Genomic DNA, 17390 nt, shown 5'->3' with positions numbered 1-17390 from the left:
ACCGCCTCATGGCCTCCTGCATCCTTCTGGTGGATCATTCCAGATGGCATATGCAGGCTCTGCAGTGGGACCTGAAGTTCCAGTGGGCACAGCATCAGGGCAATCTTACAGACTATGTTCAGATCTCCGAGGGAACTGCACAACAATTGCCGTGGTGGATAACAAACCAAGCTTGGGTCCGAGGCAGAGCCCTCTCCCTTCCCCAACCAGATCTAGCAGATCTGTCAGAGGTCCTCTTGTACATGCTTTCTTTTGCCCATTCGGGTTCTGCTCTGGCAGGCACTCTTAAAGGCTATCTTGCTGCTATCTCTGCTTTTCTTCGGCTGCCAGACCAGCCATCCTTATTCAAATCTCCTATTGTAAATGAATTCTTTGAGAGCATTACTCATTTCTTTCCTCCATCGCCTTTCATAATGCCCTAGTAGGACTTGGATTTTGTTCTAACATATCTTATGTGCACTCCCTTTGAGCCTCTTCATAACTGTCCTCTTGGGCCCCTTACTCTGAAAACTGCCTTCCTTGTGTCCCTAACCTCTGCTCGCAGGGTGAGTGAGCTGCAAGCTTGGTCTTCAAAGCCCCCTTTCTTCTCTGTCCATCTGGACAAAGGGGTGCTTAGAACGAGGCCTTTGTTCCTTCCTAAAGTGGTTACACCTTTTTCCCACCTCCACACCCTTTCAAGGAGGAGGAGAGACTCCGTCTGGACCCTAAACATGCACTGTCATTATACTTGACCGCACTAAAGATTTCCGGGTGGATGATCTACTCTTTATTGGATATGTGGGTGCTAAGAAAGGCTGGGCTGTTCAAAGATGTATCAAGTCTCAATGGGTTGTCCTTTGCATAAAGATCTGCTACGCTTTAGCAAAAAATGATCCTCCAGTGGGGCTGCGTGCTCATTCCACTAGGGCTATGGCAGCAACCACTGCACTGGCACATGGAGTCCCACTCCTTGATATCTCCCAGGCGGCAGCGTGGGCATCTCTGCACACGTTCACCAGACATTGCTGCCTGGACAGTCCAGTTTGGAGGAACTATTTTGCCCGTTCGGTCCTCTAGGACTTTTTTAAGTCTGAACTTGGTTCGCAGACCCTCCTTCCGGGATGGTATTGCTGGGGTATCTATTCTAAGGTAAGGAGTCTACAACGAACTGTATCTTTCAGATGAACAAGTTACTTAACTTCGGTAACAATGTATCTGTAAGAGACATAGGTTAGTTGTAGATTCCTCACCGCCCCACCCATCCTCCACGCTCTGCGAACTGACTACTGGGGATCGGGACTCCCTTACAGGGCCTTAGTTGTGGCTCACCAGCAGTCAGTGTCTTTTATGGCTCTGCGCTTCTGGTGTGGAAAGTCATGTCGGAACTGAAGCCAGCGCGCAGGGGCGGTGTCTAAGTAGGCACCGCGACGTCATCCCGGCGACCATGACGGAGTCGACTGACGCGCAGGGGTACTGCTAAGAAAAATCTCCCGATGCAGTCGGATGCCTGGGAGAAATTCTAAAGTAAGGAATCTACAACTAACCTATGTCTCTTACAGATACATCGTTGCCAAAGGTAAGTAACTTATTCATCAGAGCATGGGGCATTAAGTCAGCCCTCTCAGGCTGTGGACTCTCATGCACAGTGAGTGGCAAGGTTTTGCGGGATTACGCACATATTTGCCTAAATGCCATACCAATTCATTTATTTTCTTTCTCTCTCTTTCTTTTTTTTAAATTCTTTTCATTGAACAAATGCTCAGCAACACACTTCAGATATATAGAATCATCTGGCTAGTTCCAGTGAGGGTATCTGGTTTCTCATCCCTGCAATACAGTTAGTCCCCTACAATAGAGTAGCAGTAAGTTCAACCCCAATAACATTCCATTGCAATTATGAAGTTCCATATGACCTTCCCTCTCAAAGCATCATCCACAGGTGTAATATTTCAGATCCCTCTATATTCCATCCACCGGCCCCAAACCTTCCCCTACTTCTTTGGGGACCCATGGCTTTGGTACAAAAACCTTCCTGCTGCGCAGCGCCAATCGAGATCTGCCTTGCACTCTGTAACCTTCGGAGGTTGAGTCGCTCCCCACGTCCTTGCAATATATCTTTTTGCACTATGTCTGCTACCATTAGCCATATCCTTGTGTATTTTGGCCATGGGCCGTACCCTGTCACACATAGTATATGCCGTCGAGCCTCTAACATGACCTCTTGACCCACCACCTCAGACCTGACCTGCGCTCGCTTTTTTCTTGTTCTTTTTGTTTTTAATCCCTCCTTTGTGTTACAATTATGTCTTAAGTTTTTAGCGATTCAGAGCCAATTGTACCTTTTCTTTGCACAAATAAACTTATTTTCATGTTGCGTGCATTAAAACTAAAATGGGGTTATGTACCCTATTTTTTTTTTTAATGTATTGCAAGCACATGATCACCACGTTAAGAGGGTGTAATGTTTCCATTTGACAAATCTTCACAAAACCGTCCACAAATAAAAATCCTCAATTTCGACACCATCCCGCCATTAAGTTAAAAGTTTGGGGCGTGGGGCATAAATGGGCCCTCCTCCCCGGGCCCATTTTGGGCCCCTGAGACCCCTTGTGCCGAAATGTGGTAAAATGGAGTGAGGCTCGTGCATTCCCCCCCCACCCTCCCCCCCCCTTCACAGGTATCAGGGGTCGATTAGCTAAAAAAAAAAAAAAAAACGGTAAGTGGGGCTGCGCCCCTTCTGACCTTTTAAAGACCTCTGGGCATCCCATTCCACTGTGTACTGCAGACCCTCCGTCGGGATACAGTAGTTTCCCTGCCAGCACTGGCGCAACATGCTACTACAACTATTTGCAGACAGTCAAGTTCTCGTGAGAGATGCACCACAGAATATTTAAATTATCTACTAAGAACAATGTTCACTCAATGAAAAACTTTCCCAAAGATATTCACTATTCACTTACCCAAGGTCTAAAGGTGTTAATGTTCATACTACATGCGGCCTTCATACTGTAGTGAAAACTTTACAGATCGCCCATCTTCTGAAGCTGATCAAGCACATGTACATAAGTTCATACCTGGTGCTCACTGTCTTATGTAGAGCTTGTCATGCCGAGACAATTCTGTCAAAATACTCGAGGCTGCCTGCAATTCACACAGAATATTTGCCCTGTTGGAAACTGTTTATTCAGAGCCAAAAACGTGTGTAGAATATACTAGAAGCAAGTAGTCAACTGTCACCTGCATACAGAGTTACTACTGAATATAAAGATTTATAATGTGTTCAATACCTTTACACACTTATGATGCATGTTTTGTAAACACTTAAACCAATTAGCCGGACACAGGCTGTATAAAATTAGGTAGAGAAGTAATATAGTAATTACCCGCCACTATGTAAACTATAAAACAAACTAACACTCATTGGATGATGCCATAAGTGATATCAGTGATGTAATTTGAGAAGTAATCAGTGATGTCATAAATGATGTTATGGAACATGTCATAAAGTATGTAATATGTGAGGTCAGGAGCAGTGTATGGCGGTGATGCAAGGTGTAATTAGCTCTGGCAACTATAACTGGTGTTAATATTTTTGTTTGAGTTCAGAACGTTCTGTTGGCACTGACCTATTCTCCTAACTTAAACGTCACTCCAACATTTGTTTTTTTCCAGTGAACTTCTAAAGTCTATTTTTTTTAATGTCAAGTAAAATATAGTAACCATTCCTACTATAACGCCACTTTAACCTCCTGTATTTTAAGTGAAAAAAAAATATATATATATATATATATATATATATATTTTTTTCTTTAAGACACCACTCACGGGCAACCTATAGTGAGGCATCCACCGTTTTGGCATTACAGAGAGGTAATTAATCTTGTAGAATGGATTTTTACTCCTTGCGGCCTTTGGTAGTTATCGTGTAGAGGAGCCGGCCTAGAGAGGTGTGGTTAGTAGTTTTCCCATCTCTGAACGGTTGATGTCTTCTGCAGTTCACCACAGCTGGCCAGACCAAGGGCCATAATTCTTTACTCAAATGCTAAGGAAACATCTCTTCAGAATGAATCCTTAATGGATTGGGAAAGAAACTGAATGCATCCACATTAAACTACTTTGATGGCACTTTCAGAAATTCAAACAAATCTCCTTTGTGTCAGGAGCATCTTGGGCTTCCTTAATCCGCCTAAAGCTGGCTAAAGGCACAATAGTCTTAGTACCTTAAGCGACAGCCAGGTGTTGTGTGATGTTATTCAGAGAGAGGGTGAAAGCAAAACATGGGAAAGAACGGACCAGGGTTTGTTTGGAGGTGGGAAGGGGAAGCAGTACTAGGATAGCTATCTTCACTAATTCTCTGAAACGGACATAGCATTTTATTGTACTATGTTCTAGCTATGGAAACCGAAACAGTAATTTAACAAACATGTGGCACGTGTTGGTACTTGGGAAGTTAGTGCTTAACTGTCTTCACCCTCCTTTTTTTTTTATACATTAATGCATTCTTCAACATATGATCATTCTCATTTTTATCAGCTTGGAATAATGTTTTGTTTGGAGATTTGTAGGGCAGGAGCGGAGGTTGCCGAAGAACACATATTTTCTTTAGGAAGTCTTCCTATGAGCCCAGCTTAATGATGTATTCTCAACATTTTTGTGAGGAAAAATCCAATAATTCTATAGAAGTCCTCTGTTTTTTCTTCTCTTCGGGTGGCTGAGCACCATAATTGTGACATCTTGTGGATTTTTCAACTCTAGACAAGCAAGCCCTTTTACCTGATTCCAGGTTGTTTTTAGTTCTCTTTTTACATTATTTCTGTTTTTTCCACTTTAGAATAGCTGATTTAGATTTTGTTTTCATTTCCTGGGCGTAAATCTCCTCAGGCTGTGATAAGTTCCTGGGCTAACTGGGTTTTGCCCATTCACTATGAATTTTCTGTTAAAAAAAAAAAAAAGTGAAATGGCTGAGAGAAATAGTAGCTTGAATGGATTTTGTTTGACCACTCCACAGATAAATGCGGACGCTGTGAGTACCCAAAGATCAAGAGTGCAAGGTGAACGCATAATCCGAGCAAGCTCATCCACAACCCGATCATCACTAAGCATAGATTCATTATTCTCTTTGTTGCAGGAATTTATTGAGAAAAAGCAGAAAGCTCCTGTAGATACCACTTCCCAGATAAGCCAAGTATTTTTTTTTTATTTGATTTTCCTGGAGGTATCTATAAGCCCCCCCTCGTAAGCCTGCTCCCGCATTTCGGTCAAGAGATTTCTCTTGATATGTAGATGTTTACCTTGTCCATATGGGTTTCTCATTATAATAGGTGTTTTTAAACAAAAGTGGTGTAAAAGAAAGAACGTTTTGTAAGCAGATTCCCCTTCTGCAGGAAAGGTTTCAGAAAGGTTATGAATCTGGGAAAGAATGCCAAAGCGCGAGAAATCGGTATTGTAGGTAAGTAACCTTTAATGTTTAACGTCCTTGCAATGAAGTGGATACTTTGATGCGCCCATTGAGGCATTCACTTATATCTGGAGGAGGGGGCAGAAAGAACTTTGGCCCAGGTTCATTACAGACAAAAAAAATTTGCTGGAACTTTCTGGCAAGTCTGTAATTTTATCGAAATTGAGTGAACCTCCATATCTTTTCCTTCAGCTAAACACAGTCATACATTATGTATTTTGTGTTTGTTTAATGATAGTTTTAATGCTACTTCCCAGCACCAAAGGAGGAAGTTGTTGCAAGTTGTTCTGTGAAATCATATACATGCTTCTGTATTGATTTCACACATCCGAAGACTGACAACCTCCAAATATCTTTTATCCCTAATCTTCAAAAGATGCAGGATCCTACCTTTCTAGATGCATGTGGGAAGAAAAATACCGAAGTCAATCATTGGTTTTTCAGAAGAATTTTCAAAAATTTGTCTTGATGTTATCATCCTCACATGAATAGAGAGGGCTAGCGTCTGCATGGAAGTTCCTTCGGCTGTGCTGAATTTGAATTTATTTTATGCTTGATTACTTGTCTGAAGCTATTTGCTGTAATATGTATAAAGGAATCTGCGCCACATTTGCTATCTTTGAATGTCACATGCCCTTATGCAGAATCTTAAAAATGTGATTTACAAGACACCTTTGGTAAAAAAAAAAAAAAAAAACAGTTTATGCCACTTCATTAAGTTGGCTCAGTGTGAAGTGCTTACAGCTAACATGTGTCACCAGCAGCTTGAGTCTCAGCAGGACATACCTAGCCTCTTATCCTTTACAGGTTGTTGAAGTGATTATGATAAAATTAGGTAACATTAATAGCTGGTATTTAGTCGTATAAAACAACTGTAATAAAACAATTTTAGTATGAAACTGATGAAAATGGCTGTGTATTGCACAAATACAGTATACAGCAGCAGAAAGAGGTGAATCAAGCTTGTACCTTTTTCATTTGAAAAAAGTCCTCATTGTAAAATTAGTCCCTGAATATGTTACGTTTTCGCTACTGACCCATAACATCATAGTTGTGGAAACAATAATTTATTTGAAATGCTTTATTTTTATATTGTACGTAAACATAACAAACTTTTAAAAAACTTGTTAACTTTATCTCGTTTTTCTTTCCTTGTGCTTCATACCCTAGTCTGAAGATCTCTTTTCCCTCATTGAATCACATGAGGGCAAACCATTGAAGCTTTATGTGTACAATACTGACACCGATAACTGCAGAGAAGTGATTATTACACCAAATTCTGCCTGGGGTGGTGATGGCAGGTAAGATAAATCTCCAGTATTTCCTAATATAGATATGTGACTTCTTTAGAATTGCTCCATTGTGGATTTTCTGTTTGTTCTCCTAAAAGTCTAGGATGTGGCATCGGTTATGGCTACTTGCATCGAATACCCACGCGTCCATTCGAAGAAGGAAAAAACATAATTCTTCCTGGGCAAACCCCCCCAGCACCAATTTCGCCTATCAAAGATGGTTTTACAGAAGTAAGGTGTTTTTTTTTTTTTTTTTTTGTATGATTCTATTTTCTAGTTGTTTTATGGTAAATATTGTGGTCTAGATGCTGTAGATGGAAAAACGTATAGCACATATATACTAACAGGTATGAGTTTGCGTACTGGAGCTGATCAACATTGATTTCTAAACTCGTATCAGTGGAACTTGTTCCCAATTCTCCATTGTGGCTTTTTTTAATCTTCAAAATTGCTCTAGAATGGGATATACCTTCGAGTCAGAAACTTGTTAAATACTGCCCACTGTAGGACGAAAAATGTGTTGAAGTAGAACATTTCAGATAATCCAAGTGAATAGGTTCACTCTATGTTGAAGGTGAAAAGATTACTTTGTAAATCATGGGTTCTCTCTACATGCGACTTCTGATTTAAATGTACTTTTCATTTGATATTTCCAGACTCTGTACATAGAACAGAGGTGTAAAATTGTAAATTAATTCATGGGACATTTCTTATAGCTCTTCACTTCTGTGTATGCAGCAGTGTTACGCTGAAAGGTATCCAAACTCGGATGTCCTTGTTTTTTCTATGCATTGTAATGTAAAGGCAGGATGTGTCCTATCAATGGGGTCTTAATAATTTGCTATTGATTATTTTCTCATAAGAGACAGCTGAGCACTACTAAAAGTGTTATGTATTAAAAACCTTTAGCATAGTAAATGCAAATTTCATGTAACCCATCAGATTCTAAGAAAAATGTATCACAGGGAGGTTATTGCCTCCCACACTACAAGGGTGTATTTCCCATCTTTGCACCACACCCACTCTCCCTCCCAGGCTGCATGCATTTGTGTGCTGCTTGCTACCATTCTCCCTAACGTTTTCTGCTAGTCCCCAATAATAGCCAGACTAGGCAGGCTGCACAGTAATGGAGATGGACTACATCTCTGAAACCGAGGCTGAATTGTCTCTACAGCGAGTCTCCATGGTGATGTCTATCTTATTTTTAAGGTATATTGTATTTGTGTTAACGTGTGTTTACAGGGCCCACTTACCATCCATTATTTACTTAATAGTGTGAATGTGAAAGTGTTTTTTTTTTTTTTTGGCACCACACTTGAATTTGTTTTCTGTAAACATCCATCTGTACCACACGACATAATGCGTGAGGCTAGCAGTGCGCCCGCTCCAAGCTTTAACCAATAGAAAACAGTCAGGGTTGTCTGGAATTGACCACACCCATCTTGTTGTGTTTGTATTAATTTGCAAGCTACATTTGATGTCCTTTATGCTGTTCATGATCGATCTATTTACATTCTTGGTTGTTAAAACATTACAGACTTTGGAAAGATTAGCATCTTTAGACAGGCTTTTCTCAAGTCATAACTACACATTGATGGCTATCACACACACAAGCTTACGTTACCACTTTTTGAAATACATTTTTCCAAACACTGTGTAGCAAAGGCTGGTTTTCACTCTAGATATTCTAAAAGAGCAAAAAGGCTTTAGTTTGAAAACACATCCTTCCAAAAGAGCCAGACTTTGTTTAAAGCTTTGGACATGTTTTTTCTGTAATGAGACTCCCTGTATAAAAAAAACTGCTGCTCCAGCCATCATCACCATTTTTTGATTGTTTTGTTCCACCATTTCCTTTGGTTTTCACAGGAAAAACAGTGTTTTTTTTGTCAAATACTGACACGAATCAGATCTCACAATTCTAGCAGACCTTTTCCTGGGTCACATTTGGAGCAAAAGATATCTAAATGCTCTGATCATTTAGAGATTTCCACAACATCTGGTGAGTTTTGCACTTGATGCATTAACCTGTGCCTGGTGATTGACGAACACCAAGTTTGTAAATGGGTGTGGGCCCCATTTAGGATGCCAAAGTGCAGGCAGGAGCTGCTGGTCAGGGGTCAGTGTGGGAGGACTGCATATTGGGCTTTCACTGTAGGAAGTTATAGAGGCAGACGCTGGTTACTGTCGGATTATCACTCATGGCTGTTGTCTCCATGCTGCAGCTGCAGCCTCCAGTCAATGAGGTGTAAGTCTTTGGCACTGGTGGCCTCCAGGCTAATCAGCGAGTCTGGGTAGGCTCTAACAAGGTATCTTCAGCGCTGATGTCAGGCAGCGACAGCACCATTCTGTCCGACACATATAGGATGGCAGGCGCCAAGTTGATGCTTTGCTCTTGATAGTCTTGGTGCAGTGTACAACAGGAACCACCCAGGAGACCTTCACGACAAACACAAGGTTCGAGGCATGTGGGCTGCTGAATTCATATCTGTGCATAGATCGCCGCCTAGTGTTGGGTCCGGATGTTTGCACGTTGTTGTCCTGGAAGAGTCTTCGAAGTATCCTGAGATAGGTGACTCCTCCCCTGGACCACAGTGCGCATGGGCATCCTCTCCATCCTCAGATTGTTTTTTTCCGCCATTGGGTTCGGATGTGCTTATCTTGACTCAAGTTAGGAAAATTTAGTTTTCAGGCCAAAAGTCCTTTAGTTTTCGACGGTACTGTTCCCGATCGGTATCGACAGTTTACAGGCTAGTTTTCACGGCTTTAACAACTTTTCGGATCCATTAAATCCGACTATCGACCGAAGTTCGACGATGGAATCGAGGACCCCATTCAAGCGGTGTCCTGTTTGCCACGCCAAATACCCCCATATCGACGTCCACCCGGTGTGTAACAAATGCCTCTCACCGGATCATGACGAATCGAAATGCATGGCCTGTGCCCGATTCCGATCCAAGAAGACTCTCCGGAATCGATGCGCCGCGCGAATGGAAGCGCAGCAAGCGGCACCGGACCCGACCAACATCTTCAGCACCGAGGACGAAGATGTGGAAAGCGTGGAAAATATACCCTCCAGCCCCACTTCCGAACACGGTTCCCGATCGGAAGATGTCGATGAAGAGCTTTTTCACAGGGAAGAAGCCGCCGACGAGGTAGGAGACTACGATGAGGCCTTAGGGGCCGAAGAAGGTAGCTCCGGTGAGGAGCAAGGCCTACCCGTCCAAATTGAGGCTATCCCAGTGTGTCAGTCGACGGCTCCGGTCGAGGGATCGCCTTCGGGCCTTACCCAAGACCAATCCCGCAGTTCTTCGGCCCTGCCCTCTGGCCACGGACATACAGCAAGAGCCATTGTTACCTAAAAAGACTGGTTTCCCTACCACGAAACCGAAACCAATCATCGCACCGGTTAAACAGAAACCGAAAGTGAAACTGACACTGGTCGGCTCGAGGACCACCACACCTTCGACGCCAGCCAAACCCGTCGGCTCCGACCGCACCAAAAGGGACTTCGGTGCCGAACTCGCTGCAGCCGATGTCGGCGCCGACCCAAAAAGAAAAGCCGTCGGTACCGTCAAAGCGCCTCGGCCCCCGGCACCGAAGCAATCGGCACCGGCCACCAAGGTGAAAATAGCCACTGCATCGCTATCCACCTCGAAGGCAGCGACTACGGTACACTCATCGACGCCGTCGACGGCTCCTACCCCTCCTCGACTCGATGATCCGGTCACTTCGAAGAAGTCCACACCTGCCTCTACGGAACCACTCGGCGCCAAAGAACCGTCGGCGTTCCAGGTGCGACAAGTGGCAGCGTCCTTGCAACGCATCAGGGAAAAGGCAGCCCTAAAGACCTCGTCGGGCTCCGAACCGACACCGGCACAGAAGGCACCTTCGGCACCGGCCAACATCACCTTTGGTTTGCCGCCATCCACGGCGCCGAAAATGTTCGAAATCAGAACCCGCGTTACCCAGACAAGGTCCCCATCTACCGAACACTCGACTACTGGGACATCGCCGTCCCACTTCATAGACGCCGACACCAGCAGGCTCATGCTCCGAAAGCGGAAGATCACTTCAGGGCAAGCTTTGGACTCTTATAGGATCCCGCTAAAACAAAAAATGCCAGCGGAATCGGAGCCAGTTCTTTATGAACGCATCCACATCTCTTACACAGATCCATCATTCTCTCCAACGCACTCCGACACGGATGCAGTGGAGGACTACATGGGTGACGACACCACCTACCCCGAAGACTTAGACCCTGAGGGACAGCAAGACCCTGATCAAGTCTGGGATGACCCTGTAGACCCAGGTGCCGCTCTGGATACACAGGACACGCAACTTTATGGCGCAAAAACGTCCCCCACAGAGGACACTGCTGCATTCAACGCCCTCATTGAACGTGCCGCAGCCAATCATGGAGTGCAACTCCACTCAGACACTATCGAGGATGATTTCTTGGTGGACACTTTCGCATCCTCCGAGAGGACTGTAAAGACTCTGCCCATGTTAAAAGGTGTCCTCAAGCCAGCAAAGGACATTTTCAAGGAAACCACCAGGGCACGGGTAATAAACCCCAGGATCGAGAAAAAGTACAAACCCGCACCTGGAGACCCCACATACATTAGAAGCCAGTTGCCTCTGGACTCCATTTTAGTTGCCAATGCTCGCAAACGGGCACACTCGCAGACAACTGGTGATGCTCCTCCCCCGGACAAAGAGTCCAAGGTTCTAGAGACCTCCGGCAAACGGATTGCAGCCCAGGCAGCAAACATATGGCGCATCGCCAATACACAGGCCCTCCTAGCTCGCTACGACCGCTCACACTATGACACGTTAGAGACCCTACTCCAACACCTGCCAGACGAGTACAAAGAGGCAGCGGAGCTCCTCATCAGGGAGGGACAACTGCTCACAAACGCATCCATCAAGTGTGCACTGGATGCCGCAGACACTGCTGCAAGGGCAATAAACACCAGCGTCATGCTACGACGACACGCCTGGTTACGAATCTCCGGATTCAAACCTGAGGTCCAAAATAACATCCTCAATCAGCCGGTCAACCCCGACTACTTATTTGGACCGGAGGTTGACACCACCTTAGAAAAGATAAAAAAAAGACACGGACACTGCGAAGTCAATGGGGGCTCTGCAAACGCAGACATTTCGTAGTGGCTCCTTTCGTCGCCCCGGAAATAGAGGTGCAGGTAGAGGACAAGGGGCACAGCAAACCTACAATAAAGGGGGCACACAGAGTTCCTACGATAAAAACACCCGAGGTGGATATCGTGGCTCCAGCACCAAGGGCAGAGGACGTGGTTACGGCAATACTAGGTCCTCCCCCAAGAACAAACAGTGACGCCCTCTCCCTTCCCCCCGCCCACATAACACCTGTCGGGTGAAGGCTCCAGCGGTTCCTGTCCACGTGGGATTCCATCACCACGGACAGGTGGGTCAAAGATGTTATCCAACACGGTTACTGTCTCGAATTAACCTCCACTGCACCCACCATACCGCCAAGGCACCGTCCTATGTCCTCAGAGCACTTAGCGTTATTACAGCAGGTGGTGCTAAGTATGCTGCAAAAAGGCGCAATAGAGGTCGTGCCCGTACACCAGCAGGGAACAGGGGTGTACTCTCTGTACTTCTTAATACCAAAAAAGGACAGGTCACTCAGACCTATCCTAGACCTGAGACCCCTCAACCACTACATTCTCTCAGAGCATTTTCACATGCTCACCCTACAGCAGGTTCTCCCGCTCCTCAGACAGGGAGATTTCCTAGCCACGCTAGACCTCAAAGATGCGTATTTCCACATACCCATACACCCGTCACACAGAAAATATCTCCGGTTCACCATTCAGGGGCAGCACTATCAATTCAAAGTCCTCCCCTTCGGAGTGACAACAGCACCCAGAGTTTTCACAAAGTGCCTAGCTACCGTGGCTGCACATCTACGGAGGCAACACATTCACGTCTACCCTTACCTGGACGACTGGCTTGTTCAGGCAAAGTCAGCCCAGCAGTGTGCCAGCCACATGTCCCGCACCATTCACCTTCTTCACAGTCTGGGATTCTCACTAAATTACCCAAAGTCACATCTCCAACCCGCACACGTACAACAGTACCTAGGTGCGACCATATACACTCTGGCAGCCACAGCTCAGCCAAATTTAGTGAGGATCAACAGCATGCAAATGCTGATTTCCAAGTTCAAACCCCAACACTCCCTTCCTGCGCGAGTGTTCATGCAGTTGATAGGCATGATGGCCTCCTGCATTTTCATAGTCCCACACGCGAGACTACATATGCGCCCGCTTCAGGAGTGCTTAGCACGTCAATGGAATCAGGCTCACGGGCAATTAAAAGACCTAGTGTTGGTGAGCGGTCGGGCATACAACTCTCTGCATTGGTGGAATCCACAAAACCTTTGCAAGGGCTGACCGTTCCAAGAGCCTGTCCCACAAATAATACTGACAGTGGACGCATCTCTCCAGGGATGGGGAGCCCATGTACTCAATTACACAGTGCAGGGACTATGGACTACACAACAAAAGAAGATGCACATCAACCTTCTGGAACTGATGGCAATCTTCCTAGCTATGAAAGCATTCAAAGTACACCTGTGCAACAAGGTCGTGTTGATCCGGACGGACAACATGACTGCCATGTACTACATACAGAAGCAGGGAAGAGCACACTCTCCACAATTGTCTCATCTGGCTCAGAGCATGTGGAAGTGGGCCATTCAGAGGAACATATTCCTCATAGCGGAACACCTCCCAGGCAAGGACAACCAGATGGCGGATCTGCTCAGCAGACACAGCCACCAGATGCACGAGTGGGAGTTACACCCATCAGTACTCCAACCATACTTCCAGCAGTGGGGTCATCCAGAGATAGACCTATTCGCCACAAGGGAAAACGCAAAATGCCAAAGCTTTGCCGCCAGGTTCCCACATCCACAGTCGCAGGGCAATGCGATATGGATGAACTGGTCCGGCAGATTTGCGTACGCTTTTCCCCCAGCGCCGTTGATACCGCTAGTGGCACGCAAACTGCGACAGCACTCACTGACTCATCCTGGTTGCTCCAACATGGGCACGCCAGCCATGGTACACCACCTTTCTGGAACTTTCCGTGGTGCCGCATCAAAGGCTGCGGATCAAACCCGCGCTTTTGACGCAGAACCATGGAGAAATTCAGCACCCAGATCCGCAACAGCTGAACCTGGCAATCTGGCTCCTGAAGTCCTAGAGTTTGGCTACCTAAACCTGCCACCTGACTGTATGGAGATCATTAAGGAAGCTAGGAGACCCACTACCAGAGCTTGCTATGCAACCAAATGGAAAAGGCTTGTCATTTATTGCAATAACAATGGCATTAACCCGCTAGACGCATCCATTCAAAACATAATCTGTTACCTCTTACACCTATACCGATGCAATTTGGCATACACCTCAATACGTATCCATTTAACCGCAATAGCAGCCTATCTCCAAAACAGGCAGCACCTCTCTTTATTCAGAGTGCCTGCCATCAAAGCCTTCTTGGAGGGACTTAAACGAGTAATTCCCCCAAGACACCCACCAGCACCAGTGTGGAACCTCAACTTGGTCCTCACCCGACTGATGGGTCCACCCTTCGAACCTCTCCACTCATGTGAGATTCAATTCCTCACCTGGAAAGTAGCTTTCCTAGTAGCAATCACTTCGTTGAGAAGAGTTAGTGAACTCCAGGCACTAACCATTCAAGAGCCATTCATACAGGTTCACGCAAACAGGGTCGTACTACGTACCAACCCCAAATTCATGCCTAAAGTAATATCGCAGTTCCACATGAATCAAACGATTGAACTGCCTGTTTTCTTTCAGAATCCACAAAATGTCGCTGAAAGAATGCTCCATACACTAGACGTCAAAAGAGCCCTCATGTACTATATAGACAGAACTAAAAACTTTAGGAAGACAAAACAACTTTTCGTCGCCTTTTCCCCACAACACAAAGGCAACGCAATCTCCAAAGCAGGTATAGCCAGATGGATCGTTAAATGTATTCAAATTTGCTATCAAAAGGCTAAACTCACATTAACGATTCCCCCACGGGCCCACTCAACACGTAAGTTAGGGGCCTCCATGGCTTTCCTGGGAAATATTCCTTTACATGATATATGTAGAGCAGCCACATGGTCCACTATACATACATTTACCAAACACTATTGTGTAGATGTACACTCAAAACAGCAGGCAGCTGTAGGACAGGCTGTTCTCAAAACTCTTTTTCAGACCGCTGCAGCTGGCACTGGTGGCCGCCGCTAATGGGAGGTACTGCTATGTATTCTATGCACAGATATGAATTCAGCAGCCCACATGCCTCGAACTGAATATGCTACTTACCAGTATGCATCTGTTCTTGGCATGTAGGGCTGCTGACATTCATATCGCCCACCCTTCTCCCCGGCGCCTGTTGCAGCTGCAGCTCTCAGAATTACTGTATAGCATGGTCATCACTTTCTATATCTACTCCATCACTGCCACAATGGCGAAAAACAATCTGAGGATGGAGAGGACGCCCATGCGCACTGTGGTCCAGGGGAGGAGTCACCTATCTCAGGATACTTCGAAGACTCTTCCAGGACAACAACGTGCAAACATCCGGACCCAACACTAGGCGGCGATCTATGCACAGATATGAATGTCAGCAGCCCTACATGCCAAGAACAGATGCATACTGGTAAGTAGCATATTCATTACTCCTTGTTTAGCTCCCTCTCAGTCTATTTCTCTAGTATATTCCTCAAGCGGAATCCTACTCAGTTTCTCCTCTGGGGCAGTCCTTAACAGTGAAGTGTGCAGTCTCTGTATCTGACTGTCATGAGGCTTTCTTAAGTGGTAAAGAGGGCAGGCCCAGCCTAGAAACTTTCTGTACCTTGAACAGACATTGCAGTTCCCCTCCTTATCTCTGCCATCCACCGAATTACAATGCACAGGGAGAACTAAACAGAAAACCTCTGCTACAAAGGACTTCATTCCAGTTCTAAAGGTAGCTCTACCTCAATACTCACTTCAGTGTCTGGGTCTCCACCCTTCAGCTACTAGACTGTAAGCAATTCACTGTTAACGACTTGGGAAACTGTATCCACCTTTGTTGATTTGACAGTCTAAATCAAAGGTTCCTAATAGTTTGGGAGTAGGACTCTGCATTAAGCGAGTCTGAGTAATGGAACTAATTCTTCACATCCACTTTGCATACCCAGGGACCGTCAGCGTAAAGAACTGGGATTCACATAACAGCGGAGCATTATACGAAAGTTGTCTGTAAACCACACTCTCCTTTAACACAGGTCAGGGCATGTGAACTTACTAATGATTCACAAAAGCTTGGTCAACTGCTACCACCATTGTATAGGACTATCCAGGGATACGGACAGCAGTCCCATGTCATTATGAGGGCATGCTTGGTGCACCTCTCCAGGACATAGATTTTGCACCTTCGTTACCATGGGCAGGCCTTGGCCTCTGTGCCAGCACCAGATTGACTTGATGGGCCTAACAAAGTCAGGATTCCAATTCACATGCAGTCATTAACTTAGGGCAGTGGTACAAGCCCATTTATCATGCAGGGGACATTCCTGTTGTAACACTGGGGTTTATTGCGGGACAACAGCAATATACACTGTTTGTGTGAGATTAAAACCCAAAACACTCATATTACGCAGGCAAAAATATCAGACCATCTATGAAATGTTATTTGCTAGACGATTACTGTACAGAGCATGAACACATAGAAACCAGGATATAACAATTACCTTAGGACATTGTTTAAAAAATATACTGGTGAGAGACCAGAGGGTACCTACTAGGGATGTCTCCAGAAACTGGATGCTCAGGCACCTAAAACAGGGGAGGGTACTTGGGAGAAAGCAGACACAAAGTCGTCATCCAGTACAAACATCGGAAGCGCTTTGAATCTGATGTTGAAGGTGACACTGCAACTAACCATAACACTGGATCAAGCACTCCTAAAAGGAATTTTATAATGCCAAAGAATTTGGAACACTGGCGTAGAAATGTCAAAAGACACAACGTTCAAGCTCGTCAGCATATATTATATTTATCTTATTCACCAATGTGACACTGGGAATGCCCTTCCTCGTGTGCCCGGGCTTGTGTGCGGGCGTCACCGCAGTGTTTATTCTAAGAGAATACACTTCCAGCATCCAAAAGCATAGAAACAAGCCACACCATCCGGTAATCTGATACCGATATTTTAGTTAAGCAGGCAGTTTGTCATGACTCGTTTCGACCCAATCAAGGTCTTGATCACATGACTTTAGGAGTGGTCAGTTGCTTTAAACCGCATATGAACAGTGAGAACGACTACAAGTCAATATAGTTCCTTGTGTCAAACCAAAAGGGGATAATGATTGCACCAGATGACATGCAATTGATTACAGATAAGCCAGTGACACATGAAATACTTTGATCTCAATATCATTAGAAGTTCTCACACTCCGATATTATCAATGTCCCGAACTCTGTTCTTAGTACTTTACAGTAATGCAAAAGCACTAAGAATAGAGTTCGAGACATAGTGGACGCTATGAGGCCCATTGGTGCAGTGGATTATGGGCATTGTCATTTTTCAAACCAAATGGAGAAGTA

The 17390-nt window shown here is 45.1% G+C and overlaps 1 protein-coding gene across 1 annotated transcript in view; it reads left to right on the top strand.

The window, feature by feature from the left end:
* GORASP2 (golgi reassembly stacking protein 2) overlaps positions 1-17390 on the top strand; it is a 182634-nt gene that overhangs the window by 58058 nt on the left and 107186 nt on the right. Inside the window, exons 5-6 of the mRNA XM_085645324.1 lie at positions 6608-6738; positions 6828-6960. Coding sequence (XP_085501450.1) covers positions 6608-6738; positions 6828-6960 — 264 coding nt within the window. The remainder of the gene's footprint in view (positions 1-6607; positions 6739-6827; positions 6961-17390) is intronic.

This window comes from Triturus cristatus, chromosome 3_1, assembly GCF_964204655.1.
Source record: "Triturus cristatus chromosome 3_1, aTriCri1.1, whole genome shotgun sequence".
Lineage (NCBI taxonomy): Eukaryota > Metazoa > Chordata > Amphibia > Caudata > Salamandridae > Triturus > Triturus cristatus.
This window is presented reverse-complemented; position numbering and strand designations above follow the sequence as displayed.